The 23,739-nt window shown below is 37.8% G+C and overlaps 2 protein-coding genes across 2 annotated transcripts in view; one reads left to right on the forward strand and one right to left on the reverse strand.

Annotated features, from left to right (window-relative positions):
* Nucleotides 1–23,739, forward strand: part of LOC137397436 (small ribosomal subunit protein uS5-like) — a 476,780-nt gene that overhangs the window by 49,325 nt on the left and 403,716 nt on the right. The window lies entirely within an intron of this gene.
* Nucleotides 1–23,739, reverse strand: part of LOC137397394 (mucin-like protein) — a 75,269-nt gene that overhangs the window by 8,484 nt on the left and 43,046 nt on the right. The window contains exons 13-26 of the mRNA XM_068083687.1: nt 17,945–18,091; nt 15,883–16,163; nt 15,560–15,728; nt 15,170–15,433; nt 12,268–12,476; nt 11,463–11,575; nt 10,648–10,797; nt 9,725–9,891; nt 9,504–9,620; nt 9,105–9,356; nt 7,719–7,841; nt 7,102–7,205; nt 5,089–5,201; nt 4,095–4,282 (exon numbers count right to left, since the gene is read on the reverse strand). Coding sequence (XP_067939788.1) covers nt 4,095–4,282; nt 5,089–5,201; nt 7,102–7,205; nt 7,719–7,841; nt 9,105–9,356; nt 9,504–9,620; nt 9,725–9,891; nt 10,648–10,797; nt 11,463–11,575; nt 12,268–12,476; nt 15,170–15,433; nt 15,560–15,728; nt 15,883–16,163; nt 17,945–18,091 — 2,397 coding nt within the window. The remainder of the gene's footprint in view (nt 1–4,094; nt 4,283–5,088; nt 5,202–7,101; nt 7,206–7,718; nt 7,842–9,104; nt 9,357–9,503; nt 9,621–9,724; nt 9,892–10,647; nt 10,798–11,462; nt 11,576–12,267; nt 12,477–15,169; nt 15,434–15,559; nt 15,729–15,882; nt 16,164–17,944; nt 18,092–23,739) is intronic.

A 23,739-nucleotide genomic window follows, 5' to 3' on the forward strand; every position in this document is an offset into this window, starting at 1 on the left:
AATGCACTGGATGAGTGGGTCTTCTGCTACCTGGGGTTACCTGAGCAGATCCACACGGACCAGGGGGCGCAGTTCGAGAGCCAACTGATGGCCGAACTGTGCCAAATCTGGAATGTGAGGAAAACCCATACGACTCCTTATCACCAACAGGCCAATGGAATCGTTGAACGGAACAACCGAGGACTCGGAGACTCCTTGAGAGCATTACTCGTGGCCCAAGGACAAGATGAGTGGGACCTGCTGCTTCCCCAGCTGATGAGGGCATACCGAGGCACCCCCACTCCACAACCGGAGAAACAGCCAACATGCTGATGTTTAGACCGGAGCTGAGGTTGCCGGACCAGCTGGAAAGCCACCCACCACCGACCGAGTTTTTCCTGCCCGTGAGCACGCCCTTAAGATGCAGCGGAGGCTGCAGACAGTGCACGAAATGCTACAACAAAGTTAGATGGAGGTGAGACAGGAGGACCGGGAAGAGCCACCGCTGTACGCCCCAGATGACTGGGTATAGCTCACAAATAAACGCCAGAGACGGGGAGAAAACCCCAAGCTACAGGCGAAATTTGTGGGACCATACCAGGTCCTGAAGGCCTGGGGGAACCACGCATATTTGGTGGAATGGCAGAGCCAGTTTTCCATTCAAAGCGAAGAAAGGCTGAAACCTTATCATGCTTGCCCAGAAAGGTTGGGGCAAGCCCCGGCTACCCTGGAGCCAAGGAGAGGTTCTAACATAAAAGGAGCTCGATCAAGCAGGCCGGAGAAGAGGCAGGAGGAGGTCAGAATAAACCATGTACCCATAATGCCGCCCCATAGCTGGGAAAAGTTGCTGCTAGAGGCTGCAGAAAAACAAGGGCAAGAGATAACTCCGGGAGAAAATCCGGCCAGACCGGAGGAAGGAGAAAGCCAAAGACACCCTCCGAGTTCCGAGGGAATCAATCCAGCCACACGGGAAAAGTTTTGGGAGAACCTGAAGCAAACCCAGTGGAGACCGAAAAGACCACAACACCAGATCCCATCAACCCCGCAATCCAATCAACTCCGGTCTGGCACAATCCGAGGCCAGCCCGGACAACTAGGAAGCCGGAACGGTACGGAGATGGTGTATGTTATTCTATGGAATTGTCGGAAAAGAGTTCGGAGGTCGTGGGAAGGTTGTAAAACGATTTTCACGAACGCAACCAAGGCTTTCCTTTTAAAGCACTTGTTTTTCCTGGACGACATCAGAGCGCTGGAAAAGATGGATAGCGAAGGCAACACATCACTACAGGACTTACTGACTTTGGTCACAATTAGCTTGAAAAAAGCTGGAGAAGGAATGAATAGGCCAACACCGGCAAACATGGTGGCCTACAAGGGGGACGACACGGAGCTGGATATGACACGACAACCAGACTCTGCCGTATTAGAAATTACCAAAGAAGGAGTGGAGGCACTGTTAGATGCAACCCTAACATAGGAGAGAGTGGAGGATTTCCTCAACGAGACCATGCCAGAAGAGGTAGAAGAGGAGTGCCAGGTGGCTGCTGTACGCACTAAGAGGAGACGAGTCAGCCTCCCCTCACCGGAGTTGTCCTCTTCTCCACCGGCTGTTACTGTTAGAGAAAGCACACCCATAAGAGAGCCGGAGCCAAAGGAAACCAGGCCGCGGAAGAAGACGATAGTAAGGACTATCAAATACTTGTCTTCCAAAACTGTCTCACGAGCGAGGAACAGGTGAAGGATGGGAGCTGCCAGATCTGCCAGTTTACAACCAGCACTCGGCTGATCCACTTTCATGTCCTACAACACTACGCCATGTTTGTGTGCCCCTGTGACTGGCAGCACGTGTCGAGAGATCAAATGCTATTACACCACGCTACTCACCAGCAGGGAGGAGTGGAGCCGGTGGTGTATCTAGTCGACCAGGACTCCTTGGAGCAGTTCTGCCAGGAGAACATGCGGGGATCTCTAACGATGGCTGCTTGCACTCCCACTACTAGAGGAAGGAGGCGTCGTAGCCTGCAAAAAGGAGTCCAGCAGGCCAGGACTCAGCTGTGCTCCCCAGCCGGGGTCCGCCCGACCTCGACCAGGAGCCGGACGGCCTTGGATCCCGCTGGATCACGCACGCTGGCTGAGATAGTGGGACGGACTCCAGCTAGCCAGACCCTCCTGCAGACGCAGCCGAGCCTGGTTGTTGGCACAAAACGCATAGGAGTGGACGAGGGCTGCTGAGACAATGCAGACGGTCTTATGGCAAGGAAACTTGGAGGGCCGGGAGTGCCAACTACTGCTAGAGGAGGTGGAGCCCCTCCGCTACGGAGCCTACCAGCATGAGGCCCTGGCCTAACTGGTGCTCTCTCAGGACATAAATTAGAGACCTTAGTGGCCAATGGGGGAGAGTGTGTGGTGGATGCGTCCCCTTACACCAAGTCAAGCCAAAGCCAAGCCAGAGCCGGGTCAAGACCGAGCCGAGTCGAGCCGTGCCCAGCCAAGTAGAACGGAGGCGGAGCTTACCAGCTATATAAGCTCGAACATTTGTGTAGAAGAGCAGAGCTGTTCTGGGCCTGTTCATTGCCTGTTACTTGATCATTCTTGTACAACTTATGAACTAAGCAGAAATATATGTATAAACTCATGCACCGAGTCTTGTACTAGTGGAGAAAAAGTGAAGGTTGCACAAAACTTTTACAGTATGAATATATAATAAATAATGACATCGTAAAAGAATATTCTGAAAACTTATCCATATTAGGTTTTTTTATTTAAAAACCAAACACTGAATCTGGTAGATCTGGTTAATAGGTATTGGCTCTCAGGGACAAGATGGCTAGGCAGCTGAACTGGTATTTAAGGTCACGCTTGTATGGATTGCATCGAGAATGTCACCCAATGCCCACAATAATTATCTGTTCAGAAAAGTTGGTGCATTACTTGTAAACCATAAGCTACAAATGATTTGCATTGAAAGAATTGCTGCTTATTCCAACATGATAATCTCATCAGGAATGCCAGATATTAATATAGTAAAACCCTTATTACATGTATAATTTGTTTGGCACTTTATAAAAAATAATATTTTAAAGTCTGTTATTACCCACTTGTTGTGCATAGCTCCAATATTAAATCTGGTTTTTTGAAGTGTAAAGGTTACATCAAAGTGATAAAGCCAAAAGCATTTACTCTGTTTACATGGTGTTTTTAATGAGCCCCATGAAGTATTATGCTTTATGGGCCTTATTAAAAACCACCCCATCTCACCCCACTCTTCAAATACTCTGATAGTTTGTGTAAAAAAAAACTGCAGATTAGGCAGCAAAAACATTTGTGTTTGTATGTCGTCAGCTTGAGTGGTGCTTAATACACAAATGAGTTGTACAATGTTTTTGGAATGCTTCAGCAAGATGGCACAACTCACTGATAAGCATTGCTGATGGGTGTCGCCAATGGGAGGCAATTTCTATTTGTATGTACATTCATTTTATTATTTCATATTGCAAACATAATTCAAACATTTTTAAATTTTAATTTTATATAGATTGTGAATATTTACTATAACAATAGTTGTGTCTGTCTGTCTGTCCAAAACCAGGTTAAGAGCGTTAGGAAAGAATATTTTTACCAGACAGGAAACAAAACCAGATATTCAGATACACACTACCAACTGTTCCACTAGACCTCCTTCCAGCTTTATGGAATAATTGTGCACATGTTTACTACTCATGATGATCTCTCACAGTGTACGGACTGCTAGCATACAAGTCTTAATACTTACCCATATTACTTACTTACTATTTACCCATATATTTCTTATAATATAACACCCAACTAATCATGTTCTACTAGATGAGTAATACTGGAGAAGTGTAAAGCTTATAGGCCTATAGCACCAATATTTGTAGATATTATTAAAGGTAGCCAATTAATACTTTTTTTTAATTAATTGTAACCTATTAGTTTTTATTTTATTGTCAAGAAAATTTGTTAGGGTAAATGTAGCAACACCCACAGGAATCAGCTATGAGTTAGCCTAACACCTCATAATTTTGGTGTGGATGCTTACCAGAATAAACCTTGCAGATTGACCTCTGATGTAAAACGCGCTACAGGCCACTTACCAAGAGCTATGGAAATGTTGACTGCAACATCTTCAACAGCCTGTTTCAGAAGTGAATTAGGCAGCACCCCACTTCCTGGTAAAATGGAGTAAATGGCCAAGTCAAGATCTCCATTATTCTCCTGCGGATATCCAGGAAGTCTTGAGAAATACTCTTTATAGAATGTTACGCTGCCTGCTGACCTTCTCCTATAGTATGTGAGCAGAACTTGAGACAAAAAACAAGACTAGAAAGTTTCAAAGGAATTTGCAGATAACTTTGGTGTCAGGGTCATCACTCTGATGCATGCTATCAGTAATCACCTTGTTATTTTTAACTTGTCTCTCACTTTTGAAATATTTTATTACATATTATTAAAATAAATAAATCTGTTTAATTTTACTGTGATTTTAATGAAGTTCTCGCTCATACATGTGAATGGCCAGATCATTTTTAATATGAATTTTGATGTTTCTACGGAAAAATTAATCACAGCTCATACCAATAGTCAAAACAGCCCTAGCAACATGGCTGCAAGTAAGTGAGATATATCCATCATGTTAATCAGTAAATAAAACCGTGTATTACTTGCAAGACATACATGTAATATGACACAAAATATAGTATTTTTTCAAACTACAAGTTAAATTCTCATTTACACATTAAATGCAGAGGTTTTTTTTCCTTGTTTAGGATTAGTAAAAACACAATAAGGTTAGGTGCCTTTCTTGCTGCCACTAGTTACCTCTAGACCTCTGAGCCATGGGCAGCCTTAAGTGAAATGACATAAAACTTATAAGTTACTTGAAATGAACAGAAGTTAAGTGTCAAAAATTGAAGATTCAATCGAACCAACCAGCATCACTCAGCTCAACAAACAGTTCAAACCATTAAAAATCTTATAACTTTCATTGGGTGAAAATCAAATTTTTTCTGAGCAAGTTTTAAGAGCATATAATTAAAGCTGTATATCGGAATCTTCAACTGGCAGATTGATGACATAGTATTACATTACCTTCTCCTACGGGCCTCCGAGTCTGGTATAAAACTGCAGATATTCTCAGCGCAAAGCTCATTGGCAGAAGCTGCCAGGAGAGTGAATAGGCTGACCTCTTTTTCTACTGTGTACTATAAAATGATTAATATTAAATCATTAGACAAATGTGCAACACCACTCAGACAGCACAATCATGTATAATCTGTAACGATATGTAAGAAAAAATGCCTAAAATACATTAAATGCACTGAGTTGTTTGAACTGGTGTGAAAGAAAACTACTCTGTAGAAATGAATAAAAAGGGGTATGTTAGTAAACTCACTTTAAATCATGGCTTATATGTTGCTTTTAATTTGCTATAGAAAATAAAAAGCATTTGGCCACTTCACCTGTCTGCTTATAACTGGTTCTTTTATTGCAGAATTATCTCACATACTGGATAGAAAAGTAGCCATTGAACTAATAAGATTTTAAATAAATGCGCTGGAGCGTAAATCCAACCATATCTGATATGCAATGAAATTTTAGCTATTCAATGAGCCAATTGCATGTTATTAATGTAACTGACATGCATTGTAATGAACTGTCAAACTACAGACTTTAACATATTTTGACATCCTCGAAAGCTAGTGACATTTCCGATTTTTCTTAGAAATTAACAAAGCACCTTGCTTATCTAGATATTCTATAACGTTGTCTATGTAAGATTAAATAGCTTTATATAGATAGTAATGAATTCAGCTATATCAGACTATCTCCAAAAATCAACCTTTAGTGAACTTTACAAATCAATTTTTACTCAAATATGACCACCATGTGTCACGATATGCTTGTTACAATATAATGGATGTTGTGTGTCCTTGTTATATTTCTGATTTACACACATCTTAATAGCTACGATGATTTCATGAATTCTCTTAAGTCTTTAAAGCTTTGTAAGATCTCTTGAAACTACTTGTGTTGAGCTATTTGCGCTATATATATATACTTATTTTTAGTTATTGAATGAAGACCCTAAACACTTTGGGAGCCACCTAAATTTTCAGGAATTTCTTTTGATTCATAATTTCACAATCTTACTTTGACCAATGATATACAGCCCAAAAGGATAGCCGACGGCTATCATATGGGCGTGGTTTAATTATGGAGCTCTATTAGGATTGTGCTAGCCTGGGTTTCAAAGCAAACACAACTCTCGCGGGGCGGTCGCGTTGCCTTGTTAGGTTTTAGAAAACACGAATCGCTGTTATCGTTTCATTAGATTATTCAGCCAGTAGACCCCGCGGGTCACAATAGCAAACATTGAATTTCTGCAATGTAGGGGTAATACCTAACCAAAATAATGTATCTAATCAAAATAAAACATTTCAAATTACCTATTTTTAGTAAATTTAAAATTAGTAAAGGTCGTAGTATATGCCTAAAGTTGAATATAATTACCCGAACAACGGCATTTTTTTTCTAGTTTTTGATTAATATTTTGCCACCCCTAATATAAAATGACAAAGTCTTTCATCGGTTTCACATTGTTTTACCTTGCCAATAAGATGGGACAGCAGGCAAAGCTGTGCAGTGTAGTTTTCATACTCAAAATCTAAATGCAAAACCGAATTTGAGCTATTTTACGATTGTGACTATTAATATCACGAATGATTGTGAATGGCAACTGACTGATCATAACGGTGACAATATTGGGATACTATATTTATTTGACAACAAAATGAATTCAACAGATAAGTAAAATAACCACTATAGTTCATAATATTCGTAAATTTACAAGGTGCTTTATTCAGCATATTTGTTTTTTTCGGGTGCCGTGTCCGGGTTAATCCTAACAGAGCTTCATAATTAAACCCCGCCCATATGAGCGCCGTCGGCTATCCTTTGGGGCTGTATATCATTGCTTTGACATAAGAACTTGAACTTTACTAAAACTTTAATAAAACACATTGAATGTTTTGGTGTGCTCATAGCTAATTTCAATTGTACACAATTATGGTTTTCCTAAGAAAGGACAACTCCTAAACTTACCTCATCTTTAGTCATGCCTTCAAATGAGAAAAATACTGAGTTCTCTTCAGCTTCCTCTGATGGTGAATCTACAACCTCTGCTACTGGACTCGTCGGAGAAATCACTGTAATCATATTTAGAAAATCAGTTACCTGCACGCTTAGCCCTATATCTCACTGTTATTGAGAAACGATTGAGTGTGATTGAGTAGACTGAGAGTTACATTTGTGGTGATCATAGTGAGATAGACATTGCTGGCTACGTTTTAGGAAGCAAACTTATACTTTATTTTAGTAATCTTTGGTAGCAGTAGTTGTACGTATATCTGTATTTATTCGTCTATTGTCAGCTTCCTTGTGTATTAAATAACATCTTACCACAACTTATGTAATCGCCATCACGAGTTTGACCCACACCAACTTATGTAAAACTTGTTGTTGTCGTAGGCAACCATATAAAATGTTGGCACTTTTTCTGTGACGGCAGAGAAGCCCTTGGCTGCGAATGTGCCAGTTATATGAAAGCACTCTACTCTCATGCGTGATTATTTCAAAGCCTGAAAAAGAATACTTAGCTAGTGTGCCGTGAAAGACAGAGCAGCGTCTCTTACACATCGAACTACAACCAACGTACTCACCTGTACACTGACCATCAACAAGTACAGAACTTCCTGGGCAATCACACGAATATCCTCCATCTTTGTTGTTGCAGATTTGAGAGGCAAGGCAGTCATATTCTCCAGCACTGCACTCATTTATGTCTGAGGAATAATAATAGTGCAAACAAGAATACAAAGTAAATTATATTTATTCAGCTAGCTACATGTAGAATGTGACAGAGGTACAAATTGCAAATAAAACTAGGGCTTAGGTCAAGGTTAGAAATAACTTAGAATGAAAAGTGGTCAAGGTAGGTTAACAGGCCACTTATAGATTAGATTTTATAGGACCACGCTATGAGGCCTTAAAATCATAGCATAATAAGAAAAACTTGAAATGATCATTGAATGCTATGAAATTGATGAGACTGGTAACAATAAGAGAGTCCTTGCATGTGCGTAACCTACCAGCATCATGGAGGATTCCTGAGCAAGAATGTTCATTGTATAACCTTGTATCATACAAAAATTAGCCAAATCTTCCTTTTATTTGTAATAATTATTACTTATCATAATTTGTTAAAACAATTTTGATAAAGTATATACTTTTCAATATAATCAAACATAAATGATTGTACAAAAGTTACGAAACTTGTATATAAATTCAAATTTATTATTTTTCCTTTCATAAAAATGTTTAATACACCTTTGAAAAGTTACCACATCAGAAGTGTAAGTTTGGCTTTAATTTTTAAACAATATTTTAGAGATGCTATTAAATGTCTATCCTAATAGATATTTAAAAATGAGAAGTTTTTGTATCCGTACAACTTTATTGAACTAGACACTTACAGATGTGCCAATACAAGGAATCACTTGTCAAATAACTCCTAATTCTTTATATACCAACTTAGCAACAAAACTTCAACCCTGTTAGTGTTTGTCTCACTTATGTTCTTAGATGAATTGTTTATCTTTTCCGTGAACTCTATTTGAACAGGTGCCTGTCAGGTGCCTGTCAGGTGCCTGTTACGTGCCTGTAAGGTGCCTGTCAGGTGCCTGCCAGGTGCCTGTCAGGTGCCTGTCAGGTGCCTGTCAGGTGCCTGTCAAAGTGTGAACTCATCTATATTGTTGGTTTGGCAGAGATAGGGGTTTAATGCCAGACGCCCTTCCTGTCGCCACCAGCAGCCTTTTGGATGATTGAACCCCAGACTGTTGTTCAGATGTCAAGTGTCCTAGAGGTCTTTATTGATATACTTTTAAAAACAACTATATAGAAATGTACAAGTCTTATGCAAGTATCTTAAATTTTGTATCTTTAGAGTATGTCCAGTTATGAAGGCCCACCTTCTAAATCTATAGAAAAGATCCTAATCAAACCGATAGGATCTCAAATTATACCTACGCATATTTAACAATTCTTACCATCACAGGATGTTCCATCCGCAGCAAGACTGTATCCGGCTCCACAGCTGCAAATATATCCACCAGCTGTATTTGTACAATTCTGGACACATGCATCTGTATCAAGTAGGCATTCATTGATGTCTTCACAGGTGACTCCATTATTACTCAGTGCATATCCTTTGGTACAGTAGCAGACATCTTGTCCATCTTCTATGTTACACAGGCCATTGACTTGATCACATGAATTTGATTCTTCACAAGGGTTGGATGCTGTAATAATAAAAGTTTGTGAATGTAAAGCATTCACTTGATGTGAACCCCCTAAAACATCAAACAACACATTTTCAATGTGTTTAGAAAATAATACAGTTACTTTACAAAAACATAACATGGTGTTATGTTGGTAAGAGCCCTTACGTTCACAGTTGATGTTATCACTAGTCAGGACAAATCCAGAATGACAGGAACAGATGTAGGAGCCATCAGTGTTGCTACAGGCTTGATGACATGGATCTGTGAGGCACTCATCTATGTCTAAAACAAGAAGAGACATCTTCAGGCACCACATCAACTAAAATGACAATATCTACATGTGCATGCACAAATAGAATGTACGTATATATAGCATTATAATTTACCATCACATGTAGAGCCATCTATGTTTAAGTTGTAACCAGTTCTGCAGGCACAGACAAAGGATCCAGGTGAGTTTATACAGATATGACCACAAACATCTCCTGTACACTCATCGATATCAGTGCAAGTTTTACCATCTCCAGTGTATCCAGCTGGACAATCACCACATCTAAAAGGTTATTACGATGGTTTACTGCTTTACCGACAGGCTCTGTTATCTGAAGGCTGGTTCACACTATATCGCCATATTTCGGTGTTAATCACACAATACATTGGTGACTGTCTGTAATAAAAATGTTCACACTCTCACCCATCCCTGTTTACATAAGTAAATAGTCTGTAGCATAGCGTTTTCATTTTACAATGCAGTCACAAAAACGATGACATACATGTACTAGCCCCGCAGCAAATGTTGTAAAAGAAAATACAGACCGAGAAAATAGCGACATCCAATCACCATTGTCGACGTAGTACGCATTGAACAGGCAGTTGTCGATGCTTGGGAATTATCAGCAAAGTTTGACAGCTGCAATCTTTCCCTATATATCTACGCTGCTTCGACGATGCTATCAGTTTACAGGGCACATAGTCGATGAATGCAGGACAATGACGTATTTCGGCAGCAGGACAATGCCGAAATACGGCGATATAGTGTGAACCAGCCTTTAGAAACAGAATGTGAGAAGCTAATAACAACAGACTGCTAATACCTGCACAGATTTGTATTCAACTTTGCTATGGTTATTAGCTATTTATTGGGCACACCTATAAAGTGAAACCACACTGTTAAAGTGAAACCACACTTATAAAGTGAAATTACATTTATAAAGTGAAATCACACCTATAAAGTGAAACCATGCCTACAAGGAGAAACCTTTAAATATTTTTACAAGGCATTATGATTTGATAGTTCTTTTTCACTCACGCGTATCCTTCATGATCTGCAGGGGGAGGCAAGTCCACACAGAGCACTGAAGGGTAACAAGGGGAGGCAACTAGTTCACAAGCATCCATGTCAGCGTCACAGAGATCTCCAGTGTATCCAGTAGGGCAGATACAGTCTAGAACCACTGAGCTGTATGAGATACAATGAAACGGATTATGATACGGATTATGATACGCATTATGATAGGCATTATGATACACATTATGATACGCATTATGATAGGCATTATGATACGCATTGTTACTAATAGTCCTGCCAGTTTATCTACATTAGATATTATTATTTTTTTCATTTCTTTAGTTTTTGTGTGGAACCATATCAAAAATTTTTTTGTAAAAAATGATCATGTACTGCGCAATAAAAGCATACGGTATATACATTATATAATATATATATGATGTAGCTGTCGGAGTTAATTAAAATAGTTTATTAAAAGTTTTCAACCAACATTTTGCCAGTTACTTAATTCGCAAGGTCAAAGATGATGCCGACAGCCCAACTAACAAAATATTAGCACAAAATAACCTTCAACAGCTCTCAGCTTTAGCCGATGAAATGTCACTGAGAGAAGCACTGTTAGAACTAAGGCTAATGAATGAATGGATGTCACTGAGAGAAGCACCTTTAGAACTAAGGCTTATGAATGGATGTCACTGAGAGGAGTACTTTAAAAACTAAGGCTAATGAATGGATGTCACTGAGAGAAGCACCTTTAGAACTAAGGCTTATGAATGGATGTCACTGAGAGGAGTGCCTTAAGAACTGAGGATTATTAATGAATGAGGAATGCTTACTTTGTCTCAATAGCTTCTTGCTGCTGCTCTGTGAGCTCCACACAGGTTCCATTGTTGGCACAGTTGCAGAACATTGTCAGCAGAGCTTTAGAGCTCGTTGCACCAGCTGTATCCTACAATAAAAGTATTCAAGAAGCTTTAAACTTTATAGGACTGGTAGTAGGAAAGATTATACTGAATCAACACAATCATTAGCCATGAATTTTCTATGACACTATCTCTAATCATAGAGAGTCAATAAACTAATTACACAAACACTCTATAAGTCAATGCAGATTATGATCAAGCCCTTGCACAGGTTTTATGTTACTGACCCTCTGATATTAAATTGAAAACAAAAATGTTTTAGCAAGTATATTCTAGTAAATTGCAGCACAGATTTTGAAAGCTAAACTTCACTCATGAGATTTCCATAGTCCAACAATAGACTGTTAACATTAGACTGTTAACAGATAGACTGTTAGCAATAGACTGTTAACATTAGACTGTTAACAATAGACTGTTAATAATAGACTGTTAACATTAGACTGTTAACAATAGACTGTTAAAGTTAGACTGTTAACATTTGACATTGGCTGAACTATGAAAGGAACTACCCAATATCAGCTAGCTAAGATCAGATCTGTAACTTTTGTGAATGTTTTGCTACTCTGTGAATATTACTGCTATAGCGAAACCTAAAACTGCAACTACTGTTTCAAATGACAGTTAACAGTTAAGTACATATCAAAAAGCTCAGTTTATTTTTGGACAGCACAGCTTTTTGCTGTTGTGATTAGAATTGGAGATGTGACAAAACATTTACTCGTGCAGTGATGGTAAAGAGAAAGTTAGAGGTGTTGGTGATTTGACCAGTTATGATCACATCATCTCCAGTCATAGTGATGGTAGCATTGATGTTGGTCTTGACTGTAACCTCATCTCCATTTGAGTCATTCACAGTCATAGAATATTCAAAATATCCTCCAATCACTAGTACCGAGTTGGCTCCGTTGATGATTGGTGCAAAGTTGTCTAAAATATTGACATATATCATATAAGTGTAAATGCTTCTGTTAGTGATCTAAAAGTGATATGCGATGGCAGATAACTCCTCATAATAAGCAGCAGAAACATTCAGACTGCCCTGTTTGATATCTAATCAGCATTCAAGAAGTGTGCTATATACATGGTAGCACAACTCTTGCTCTAATTTTAAAGCGACAGCTAGTTGCGCTATGCTACAAGTATGTATAATTATAACTAGTAATTACATGTATCAACTGAAATTTAGAGTGAGAGTTGAGCCATCACGCTTCCAAAAATTGAAACCACGTTATCAGGTCACTTATCCCCTGGCCATATACCCCCGGCCATTTACCCCTGGTCACATACCCCCCTAGGCTATATACCCCCTGGTCACATACCCCCCCTCCCCATAATATCTTTGAAGAGTGAATGACAGGTGGACGCATTGAACCTGGAATTACCTCCTACACCCATAATGATAGACTTTGAAAATGCTATTGAAATGCATTTCATACTGTATTCCCCGATACTACATTATAAGGATGCTTTTATTATCTATCACAAGCAATCTACAGGAAAGTTCAAAATGAAGGCCTCCAGGTCCAATACCAGAATGATGTAAATATAAATATGTATATTCGCTCTAAGGCAGCTCTCACATTCGTGCCTGTAACTGACATCGTGGAATCATTTGAGACATTTTCAGATAACATACCTGAAGTCGCCCAACCAGTTGCGGACCATTTTGAAGACACATACATTGGACAACATTGGAACAATTTACCTCGCACAAACAATAATGTTGAGGATGACACAGACACATGCAAGCAAACATCAGTGCCTACCATCCCAACTTCTGGCATTTCTTGATCATACTTCGTAGAGAGCAAGCACTAAATGAAGTCCCCATCACCCAATTGATAGCTGGTGAACCGGCATCAACACAAATGCCAAAATATCGAGCTATACAGTATTGCAGAGACTACAGACAATCGTTGTGGATTATGATAATAGACCAATTTTTGAGTTCTTACATGGTATAGCTCACAATATTCAAATGTAACTTCATGATTGTCTAAAAATAAATGTCCATACATGTACTTGTTTTGCAAATACATTTAAATTACTGTCTGTTTGTATTAAAATAAAATTTCGTGATTAGATTGTAAATAAATGCATTTATTTTTAAGTGTCTTTTTAAATTTTCATTATTAGCTACTAATTAAACCATGACAAATTAGCAAGTGGTTCATGTGATTTAAACCAAAGATTAACTGATTTAAGTTAAACTGTATTATGTGTTATGTGGGGGTACTTGACCTGGGGGTATATAGCCTATGGGGGTATGTGACCAGGGGGTAAATGACCGGGGGGTATATGGCCAGGGGATAAGTGACCTAAAATCGAAACCACGGCTATTCTGAATAAAAGGTTTTCCTAACATTATGCAAGTTTTTTATGATTTTTTGAGATGTTTCACTAGTTTTAAACTTTTCTCTATTAATCGAGAAATCTCTATTAATCGAGAAAGGAATACACAGAATTAACTAGTATTGGTAGAAAATATCTTGTAATAATCTATACAAATTTTAGTGTTTGTCATCAAGATGTCTAGTTATGACGATAAAGTTTTAGGAATGAAAATTTATTTCATACTGGATTTGAGCCTGAAATCTCCTGGTCTGCGGACAGGCGAGCTAGCCCACTAAGCCACACAGCCTACTTGCAATACAATAGAATAATTGTGCTCCTAATTATTACATCAGTTGAAATTCTCAAGCCTTAAGCGCTTGGAAAAATACTATTGATTACTTCTAGCTTAGCTTATTAGCTACTCGTTAGTGACTAACATGTGTAAAATAATGATGACATAATAATAAGCTGACATAATAAGATGACATAATAAGACTACTAAGATGACATAATAATAAGCTGTCATAATAAGATGACATAATAAGACTACTAAGATGACATAATAATAATGATGATTAAGCTGGCTTCAGACTAGCTTTCAACCTTGTAAAGATTTAGAATAGCTTAATTTACTTACTAGCTTAAGTTACTCAAATTCATTGAGTACTTATTTATTACCCGTGCATTCATCTAGTTAGCTAATATCACAAAACAGCTATGAATAGGGGTAGGATAGTCCTTCACTGATTAACTATCACAACAAATACCAAATACCGTTTGAAGAAATCTTGCTGCAAAATGTCAAATTGAATAATTTATTGGCGTTTTTTAACTTTTGCTTTGATTACACTAAGGTTTAGGTTATACTAATGTTCATGGTTCTACTGATGTATAAAATTATACTGATGTATAAAATTATACTGATGTTTATGGTTATACTGACGTCTTTGGTTATGCATGTATTTATTGTTACGGTTATATATATGTTATATATGTTGTATATATATTTATGGTTATATATGGTTATACTCATGTCTATGGTTATACTGATGTCTATAATTATACTGATGCTGAAAGTTATACTAACACACGTGAATGGCAATTATACTGTCATGAACTACAACGTAATATGGCTCTGAGTATTTCGGCTTTGACCTTGACCTCACCACATAATGTAAGTGTAATGTGAGGAGCATAGTATACTGTAAGCAATGATAAAACTTCTACATGAACCCGTATTTAGTTTATAACTTAAAGATAGAAACAGTCAGATGTATCTGTCTTACTCAGTTGGGTGTTTGCTGCTTCACTCTCTTCTGCTGTTTGTTTGCTGCTCTCTCCAACACTCAGGTCTCCCATAATATAGACATCATAGAGACATGATGTGTCTGTTCCACAGAGGTCATAGGCGGCAGCTTTGAACTCTTCAGTTGACCAGTCCCAATTATCAATATCATCCATAAATACTGGTACGAATGAGTTGTTGTTGAATGTGTACCAGTTGGTGTTGTCTGTGTAGTACATGATGGAGTCCTCCTCACTGACAGAAACTAAAAGAGATAAAATAAATGATGACTGATGGGTAAAGAATGGCTAAAATAAACCTATTAAATATCTTCAGCTGACATTTTGGTATTGCTCAAGTTGAAAAAAATCATTAAAGGTATTCAACTTACACGTGCTGCCCCATTCAAAGATGTCACTCTCACTTGAGTTAGCTGGAATGTGTCCAGTTCTATTCAAATATGTCAGGTCATTTTCTTGGTCATCATCAAAGGTACCAGTGAGACCAACAGTTGTTCCTTTGACACTACTTGGTAGACCAAGTGTAATGGTCAGCATTCCCTGCAGTCAGTTCAACAATGGAGGTGAGTGATGTGTGGCAGCGCATGATACATCAATAAGTGATGGCCCTTGTATTACTAGTAGTGACAGCTTATATTACTATTAATAAGAGTTTGTATTACTAGTAATAAAATTATCAAAAGTTTAAACTCACATTGGTTGGAGTGACAGCTAGAGAGACTCCAGAAGAGAAGAGAACTGTCAGGGTGACATTACTCCTCTCAAACTGTATTTCACTACTCACTCCATCTATAGACTGAGTGCTGTTCGCATCTTCCTCAATCACTGAGACATTTACTGAGCTACCGTCCACAATAAGCTGGGTGTTGTTCACCAGACCAGGACCTGGTGGAGATTTGTTGATCTGTACTTGTACAGATGGTAGACCAAAGGTAGCAACACATACTGCACTGAAATATGTTGCCTCTCCTAGTGCTGCAATAGAAGTTACCCAAATGTAAATGGCTATATGTGTTGACAGTGTTACATGACTACATGCAATGATACAGTGCTACATGACTACATAAAAGGATAGAGTGCTACTTGACTACATGTAATGATACAGTGCTAATTGACTACATGTAATGATAGAGTTCTGCTTGACTACAGGCAATGACACAGTGCTACATGACTACATGTAATGACACAGTGCTACATGTAATGACACAGAGCAGCATGAGTTACTTCAGTTACAACAATTGAAGCATTTGAAGATTATGCGAGATCACCCTAGACTTAGAATCCTCAAAAGTACTCACACTCTTGAGAAAAAAAATGATAAAACCAGGTCTTAACGTGTTTAGGTTTGATGTCATCCGAAAGTCTGTCCAATAGACAAAGTAAACAGTCACAGATATTAAACATGCGTGAACTACTAAATAATAATGTTCTATAAGTTTGAAAGGTGTTTTTGTAGCTGAGTCAACAACTTTTTATTATGAAACCAAATTGTCTGCCAGATGATTAGGGTGCTGTCAAATGATGAGTGTACTGTTAGATGATGAGTGTACTGTTAGATGATGTGTGTACTGTCAGATGATGAGTGTACTGTCAGATGATGAGTGTACTGTTAGATGATGTGTGTACTGTCAGATGATGAGTGTACTGTCAGATGATAAGTGTACTGTCAGATGAGTGTACTGTCACATGATGAGTGTGCCGTCATATGATGAGTGTGTTGTCAGATGATGAGTGTACTGTCAGATGATGAGTATACTGTCAGATGATGAGTGTACTGTCAGATGATAAAGACATTGTCAGATGGTGAAAGCTGATGAGAGAGCTGATGAATAATTCAAATGAATAAATAATTCATTGAGTCTTACCAGTTTCATACTCCCATAACATTCAATTTTTAAACCAAATAGACGGTGCAAGAAAGTATGCAAAAATATTGAAGTTTGTATTATAAAAAAACACAATTTAAAAACTGGAAACATGCCATGAGTCACAGACATGGACCCAGACTCGCTCAGTGGACTGATACATAAAATGTTTGTTGAGAACTCAAATATTCCACCTCACCAAATCATCATACTTTTACTTTTGACTTACAGCAATCATATAAACAAATCAACAAGTAGGCCCTACATAAATGTTGAAAGCTGTAAGAGATAGTTTTATGACTGTGCATTAACCTACATGTGACTTTACAAAACTGTCACTACAAATAGCTGTAGGTACATGTATGAAAAATTATAGAAATCAACAGCCGTAACCATAAATAACTGCACCAAGAAGCAATTAGCCAAAAAATTATAGCTATAGATAACTGTAGCAAGAAATATCTGTAGTGGTTACTAGCTGATTCTATAATTAGCTATAGCTGTAACAAGTTGTATGCTGATGTTTCACGAAGTGGTTGTGTGCTGAAACCTTGTAAATACAGTACACACAAGCAAGCAAGTTGAGCAAACAAGGCTGGGTACAAAAAACAACAGCTGGACCTGCAAAGAGAGTAGTGGGGCAAGTTGTTAGAATAGAACCAAGGTTTACTTCCATGGTTTATTCTTAATTAGCCATGTTTCTGATTCTCTGCTTGAGCCTGTATAATCTGAAAAGCTCAACATTCTAATAGTTATAATCCAGCTGAACCTTTTCTGTTCTGGTTCAATTTTTCAAGTAACTCAGCTAATGTTATCCATTTTTTAAAATATACAGGTAAGGACATAGAATTAGGGTTTCACTGGAACATCAGTAGTATAGAGGAGGCTTACCGCCATCGTCGAGGATGACTCTCTCTGTTCTAGCCTGTATTACAGTATCATTCTCTCCTATCTTGGTGAATAAGTATTCTCCTAGTCCGTTGAATGTGTAGGATAAGCCATCAGAAGTGATGATATGAGGGTCTCCAAACCACGGCCCTTTACAAACATGTTAAGGGTTAAACCTTTGGCCATAATCTTAAAACGTATTCGGTAATAAAGCAAACCCCAGTAATGCATAAAACATAGCCAAATGGTTAACAGTAATACTTACAAATTGATGGTGGTGTGTAGAACCTCCCGTCATTAACAGGTCGAACACTGTAAAAATCTTTGCAAATGTCAGTAGAATAGACACAACACTTTAAATATCCATCCTCTTCATCTGCGGTATCAAACTGCAAGTGACAAAATCTAAACATAATAGACACAGTAAGGTATTTGAGCGTTTCTGCAGGATGGCCTATGATCAGAACGGAACTAGCCTCTCAGCATCCGGTAATGCTTTGTTTAATCTAACTGCATCAACGAGGTTACATACAGGGTTGACTACATGACCATGATATGGAAACTCTGTGATAAGAGCAGTGAAGGAATCAGATTCCCAGTTGATATCATAACAGCAGCGTTGCTTTAGTCCATGACGTTGGTGAGGAAAGACAGACTGCATACACCAGGAGCTGAACCGGCTGCTGAACTGATATGAGTAGGTGAGAAATCTGAAAAAGAATTGAACAGTATAAATGTTAGTGTGTTTATAGAAACAGTTTAGTAAAATAGTATGGTTAGACCAGCTTATAATAGTGAACCCCGCATGACTTACATGATAAAATAACTCTCAATCACTAGTACTTACGCTGGATCCCAGAAGGCTTGCCAGAGATTCTGTGGACAGTGGGACTGAGAGTTGAATAAATGGTACAAAAAATAATTCTGAGTGGAAACCCATTTTTTACACTGAACCCGTGCCTCTGCTTCTCCATTTGATTCCTCTACTCTGAACAGCCACTCTCCAACACGCTCATCTGCAGTAGATGTATGCGGTTTGTAATAAAATATTGAAATATTACAAAATGCTTGAGTATATACATACCATCCCAGTAGCTGTAATACAAATAAACAATATGAAAGTACATACCACCAAAGTAACTGTCGTACAAGTAAACACAATATCGGTATATACCATCCAATGCACTGTCATACAAGTAAACAGTATATAAGTACATACCACCAAAGTAACTGTCATACAAGTAAACACAATATCGGTACATACCATCTAAGTAGCTGTCATACAAGTAAACAGTATATAAGTACATGCCACAAAGTAACTGTCATACAAGTAAACACAATATCGGTACATACCATCCAAGTAGCTGTCATACAAGTAAACAGTATATAAGTACATTCCATCCCAGTAACTGTCATACAAACAAACAATATACAAGTACATACTATCCAAGTAGCTGTCCTACAAGTAAACAGTATATAAGCAACCTCACTTAAACACATGTTGTTGTAATGCTGTTTCAATTTGATAGAAATATGATAACCATTCACTTGATTCAGTATGGCAAATGAGATTGGCATTAAAAGCACTGAATATTATTGCAGATGGCTTGAGAAAGAAAGCCTGTCAATCTCCGGATATACCCGCAATAAATGCCAATAAATCTGTCATCAATTAGACTTACACAGGATGGTAGCGGAAGGCCAAAAAAGATGTTTACATGGACATTGTCCGAGCCTACAGATGATAGGAGCTTTACAGACAATACCTTATACTGGAGCCCCAACCCACATCAGGACCCATGACTAAGGCAAACTAAAGACTTCAGCTGAACTCGCATAGCAGAAACCGCGCTTTTTCGCTCTCACGGTCCATCTCCACTTTTGGGGTCACAACAAACGTGACAAACAGATGACAAACAGATTTTGCAACCAGTTTAATATTTTTATTATGAAACCTTTTTGCGCCAGTCTGATGTTAGCCAATAGAATTACAAGCTATTTTTAACCAGCTATATACCCTAGGACACTTATATTTCGCTAGTATTTAGTTTCGTGAGTAGCATACAGAGTAAAATTTCGCTGCAACTTAATTTCGCAACTCTGATGAGTGCGAAAATATAGTGATGTGAAAATAAATGCAGTAGAACAAACATCATTAGATTCCTCAGGTCCAGTTCACTGGTACGAAATATGTTTCAAATTCGGACTACCGTACTTTTTGGACTATAAAACGCACCACTATATAAGCTGCATCTGCTTTAATTTCCAATAAACGATAATAAAACAATACATAAACCGCACCTTTGTATAGGCCGCAGAACTAGGACTGTGCTTTTTAACATGGCAGCAACTTTGCCGTTTAAAACGGAACAGTGCAGAATGACACAGTTTCGTATTATCCGACGCTTTTTAACTTAGCGCCTCACAGGACAGTACCGTGAGGCATTGTTTCGTATTTTCTTTCACCGCTAGAAGCGCACTAATTGGAGATTCCCGTTAGTGCGCCCTAGTGGTGAAAGAAAAAGCCACAGATTAACTGCACTCTTATATAAGCCGCATGGCTCAAATCATCAGAAAAAAGTAGCGGCTAATAGTCCGAAAAGAATGGTAGTTTTTATTTGTAAACCACAGGTAGAAATGTGTAGGCGAGATCAACAATGCAATTTGATCGTTTGCTGCCATTTGTTTCCTAGACTATCAACGACCTCAAGGTCCCTGCCGCAGTGACCTATGTGGTACCAATATTAGAATTCAAGTATTTTTAGCACGCGGTGGCCATGGCTCCGGGTGTTATTGCTTTTGGTTGGTAATAAAATTCATCACCACAATAATTATTATTCAATTTTATGACTTTCCCTACCAGACTGTCATCCTCATCAGTTACAAATTCAATAACTAAACTAATATCATCATTTTCCTAATTTGGCTAAGCTTTTCCGAAAAAACTTATTATCTTAATTTGTTTTGCCATGCTGCTCAGTCGGTGTATTAGATATAATGAGTTTAGCAAAAAATGCCCAATGAGCCAACCACACACGAAACTTGCCTGCATTTCTAATATGACGATTTTATTGTGAATATCAATGAACAAAGCCATTTAATTTCGCGTTTTCGCTCGTTTGTTATGATTGTTTAGTTTCGCTCATGAAATTTTCGCGAGAGGATGTTGCCGCGAAAATGCGAAAGTTAGATGCCGCGAATACATAAGTGTCCTAGGGTATACAGAGAATATTTACATTATTATAAAAGCGAGAAGTTTATCATGTTTCTACATCCAGTAACCTTGGAAGCACTCTTGCTGGCACACTTATACTCATATCAATATTTACACTTGCGCACTCTCAGGCTCTCTACCAGAGCTATTCCCTGTTTAGGCAAGTAACTCTTTGTGTGACATAGCCTATCGGCAGAGTTGTTTTTCTTAAGTGGCGGGAATATTCTTTTATATTTTTATGCTATGCTTTGCAACAGTTCTAGTTTATCTTGTACATTTTGCTCTCTGCTTTGATAGATAAAATTTGATAAGTGGGCTCGTGCCACCAACCTTATCTAGTTTTGCTATTTTACATAGTGAACAGTTAAAAGTCTTCGTTGCAGAAGCAACTCTGTTTGTTAGAATTTATCACAAAATAACTTAGCCTGCTTAGCTAAAATGATTGACTAGTTCTAAAAGAAAAATGTCACAGGGCTCGCAAACTAGCCTGCATCACTTGAACACAGTTCAGTGGTATTTCAAGTCTAGACATTACACCTAAAACTCAGATTTGCTCTTCAGCACACCATGGTCAAAACGTAACAAAGTGGGCGCCCGACAATTGAGCAAAATAATTCTATTGGTGTGGTGGAGACAAATCTGAAGTGAAAACTTATTACAAGTATACATGTACATACCATCCAAGTAACTGTCATACAAATAAACAGTATACAAGTACAGTATATGCAAAACAATTTAATGTTATACGGATAAATGTGACACGAACACTTGTACATGTCATGTACATTAATTTTTGAGCTTGTTTTTAAATTTATTTTTTTACATATTTCTAGCAGAAATCATTTTTTAAAGTAACTATGATTTACTTAAACATAGAAACCTTGATGAATAACAATACAGCCCTTTATTGACTACTTTAAGAGTTGTGTACCCAGCATGTTGCCCGCAGTTGTGTCTACGTCTATGTAGTTCAGCGTTCCGCTGTTCCACAGGTTAGTATAGTTTACAGAGCCAGTAGAACTGGGAGCCTGAAAACCACCAGTTGCCACTCCATAGATATACTGAGCACTTTGAATTGCTGCTAGTGGCATGTCAGCACTAATTCCTGCAAGCATAATATACATATACATGTACCTATTGATGTTACATATTCTTACTAGCAAAAGTAGTGTTTTAGCAGTCCAACTTTAAAAAGAAGCATGATAAGAAAAATGAGTCTTTGCTCGGATAGGATGCCAGCACCACCATCTACTCACAGGATCTCATGCTAAACTCATTAACAGGTACTACTAGATAGCTATTCCAGTTAGCCCTTTTTAAGGGCTAACTGGACTAGTTATACTGATATAACTATTTACAAGAACCTAAAACGACACTTACAGAAACAGCTAACAGCAAGAGGATTGAAGAAATCATAACATACATGTCAGACCATACGTAAACAAAAAGAACTAGATTGACTTTTGCTAGATGCTGTTTAGCTAGCCAACTAGCAGTAAAGACAGTAATTTAGAATGAAGGAATATGCTTTGTACTGGCAGAGACCAACCCTACATAGTGTAAACCTACAACAAAGAAATCAAAAACCATAACTATAGATTTCTCATGCCACTAGATAGTTGATTAGGTTTGGCAGTTAAAAAACAATTCAACTAGAAATTCCACTGTCATACAGTTCACGACCAAAGTAATAATGGAAAAAAGAAAAGGTACCGTTGGTTGTTGAAAAAGTAGTTCTCAGCAGGAATTGACAGAGTATAATGTAAATGAGACTTGTTTGAGATGAAATAAAATAAATTTAAGGGAGCACGACTCTAAAAAGGGGATGACGTAATGTTCTGGGAGGTTGTATGTCCATGGTAGTTGTCAAGTAGTTTTGAAATGAAATTCAAAAAGTCAATTATGTAAAACAAAATGTTGTATAAAAATCAGACCTAATCTACTACTATCTCAAATTTATGTTTTACAACAATAAAATAAATATTAATTCAAGCTGTAGACCTAAACTACTGTATGTCATTTAACTAACAACAGCAATAATGAAATCTGTTTATTATATCTCTTATTATATTGAAATGCAATATTAAAAGTAAAATGACACGCTGCCGTGTAATATACAATTTGAAAGTTGGTTGTTGGTTAAAATAAATATTAATTCGAGCTGTAGACCTAAACTACTGTATGTCATTTAACTAACAACAGCAATAATGAAATATGTTTATTATAGCTCTGAAATGCAATATTACAAGTAAAATATATTGTAATATACAGTTTGAAAGTTGGTTGTGTTGAATGCAGAACAGTTTTGACAACGATATGTAACAGAAATAAATATTAATAAAATAAATATTCAACTATCTCAAACTTATGTTTTACAATAATAAAATAAATATTAATTAAAGCTGTAGACCTAACCAACTGTACGTAATTTAACTAACAACAACAATGCCAACAATAAAGAAATATGTTTATTATATCTCTGAAATGCAATATTAAAAGTTAAACGGCAAACTGATGCGTAATATACAGTTTGAAAGTTGGTTGTGTTGTGATGAATGTAGAATGGTTTTGACAACGATATGTA

This window comes from Watersipora subatra, chromosome 1 (genome assembly GCF_963576615.1).
Source record: "Watersipora subatra chromosome 1, tzWatSuba1.1, whole genome shotgun sequence".
Taxonomy (NCBI): Eukaryota; Metazoa; Bryozoa; class Gymnolaemata; order Cheilostomatida; family Watersiporidae; genus Watersipora; species Watersipora subatra.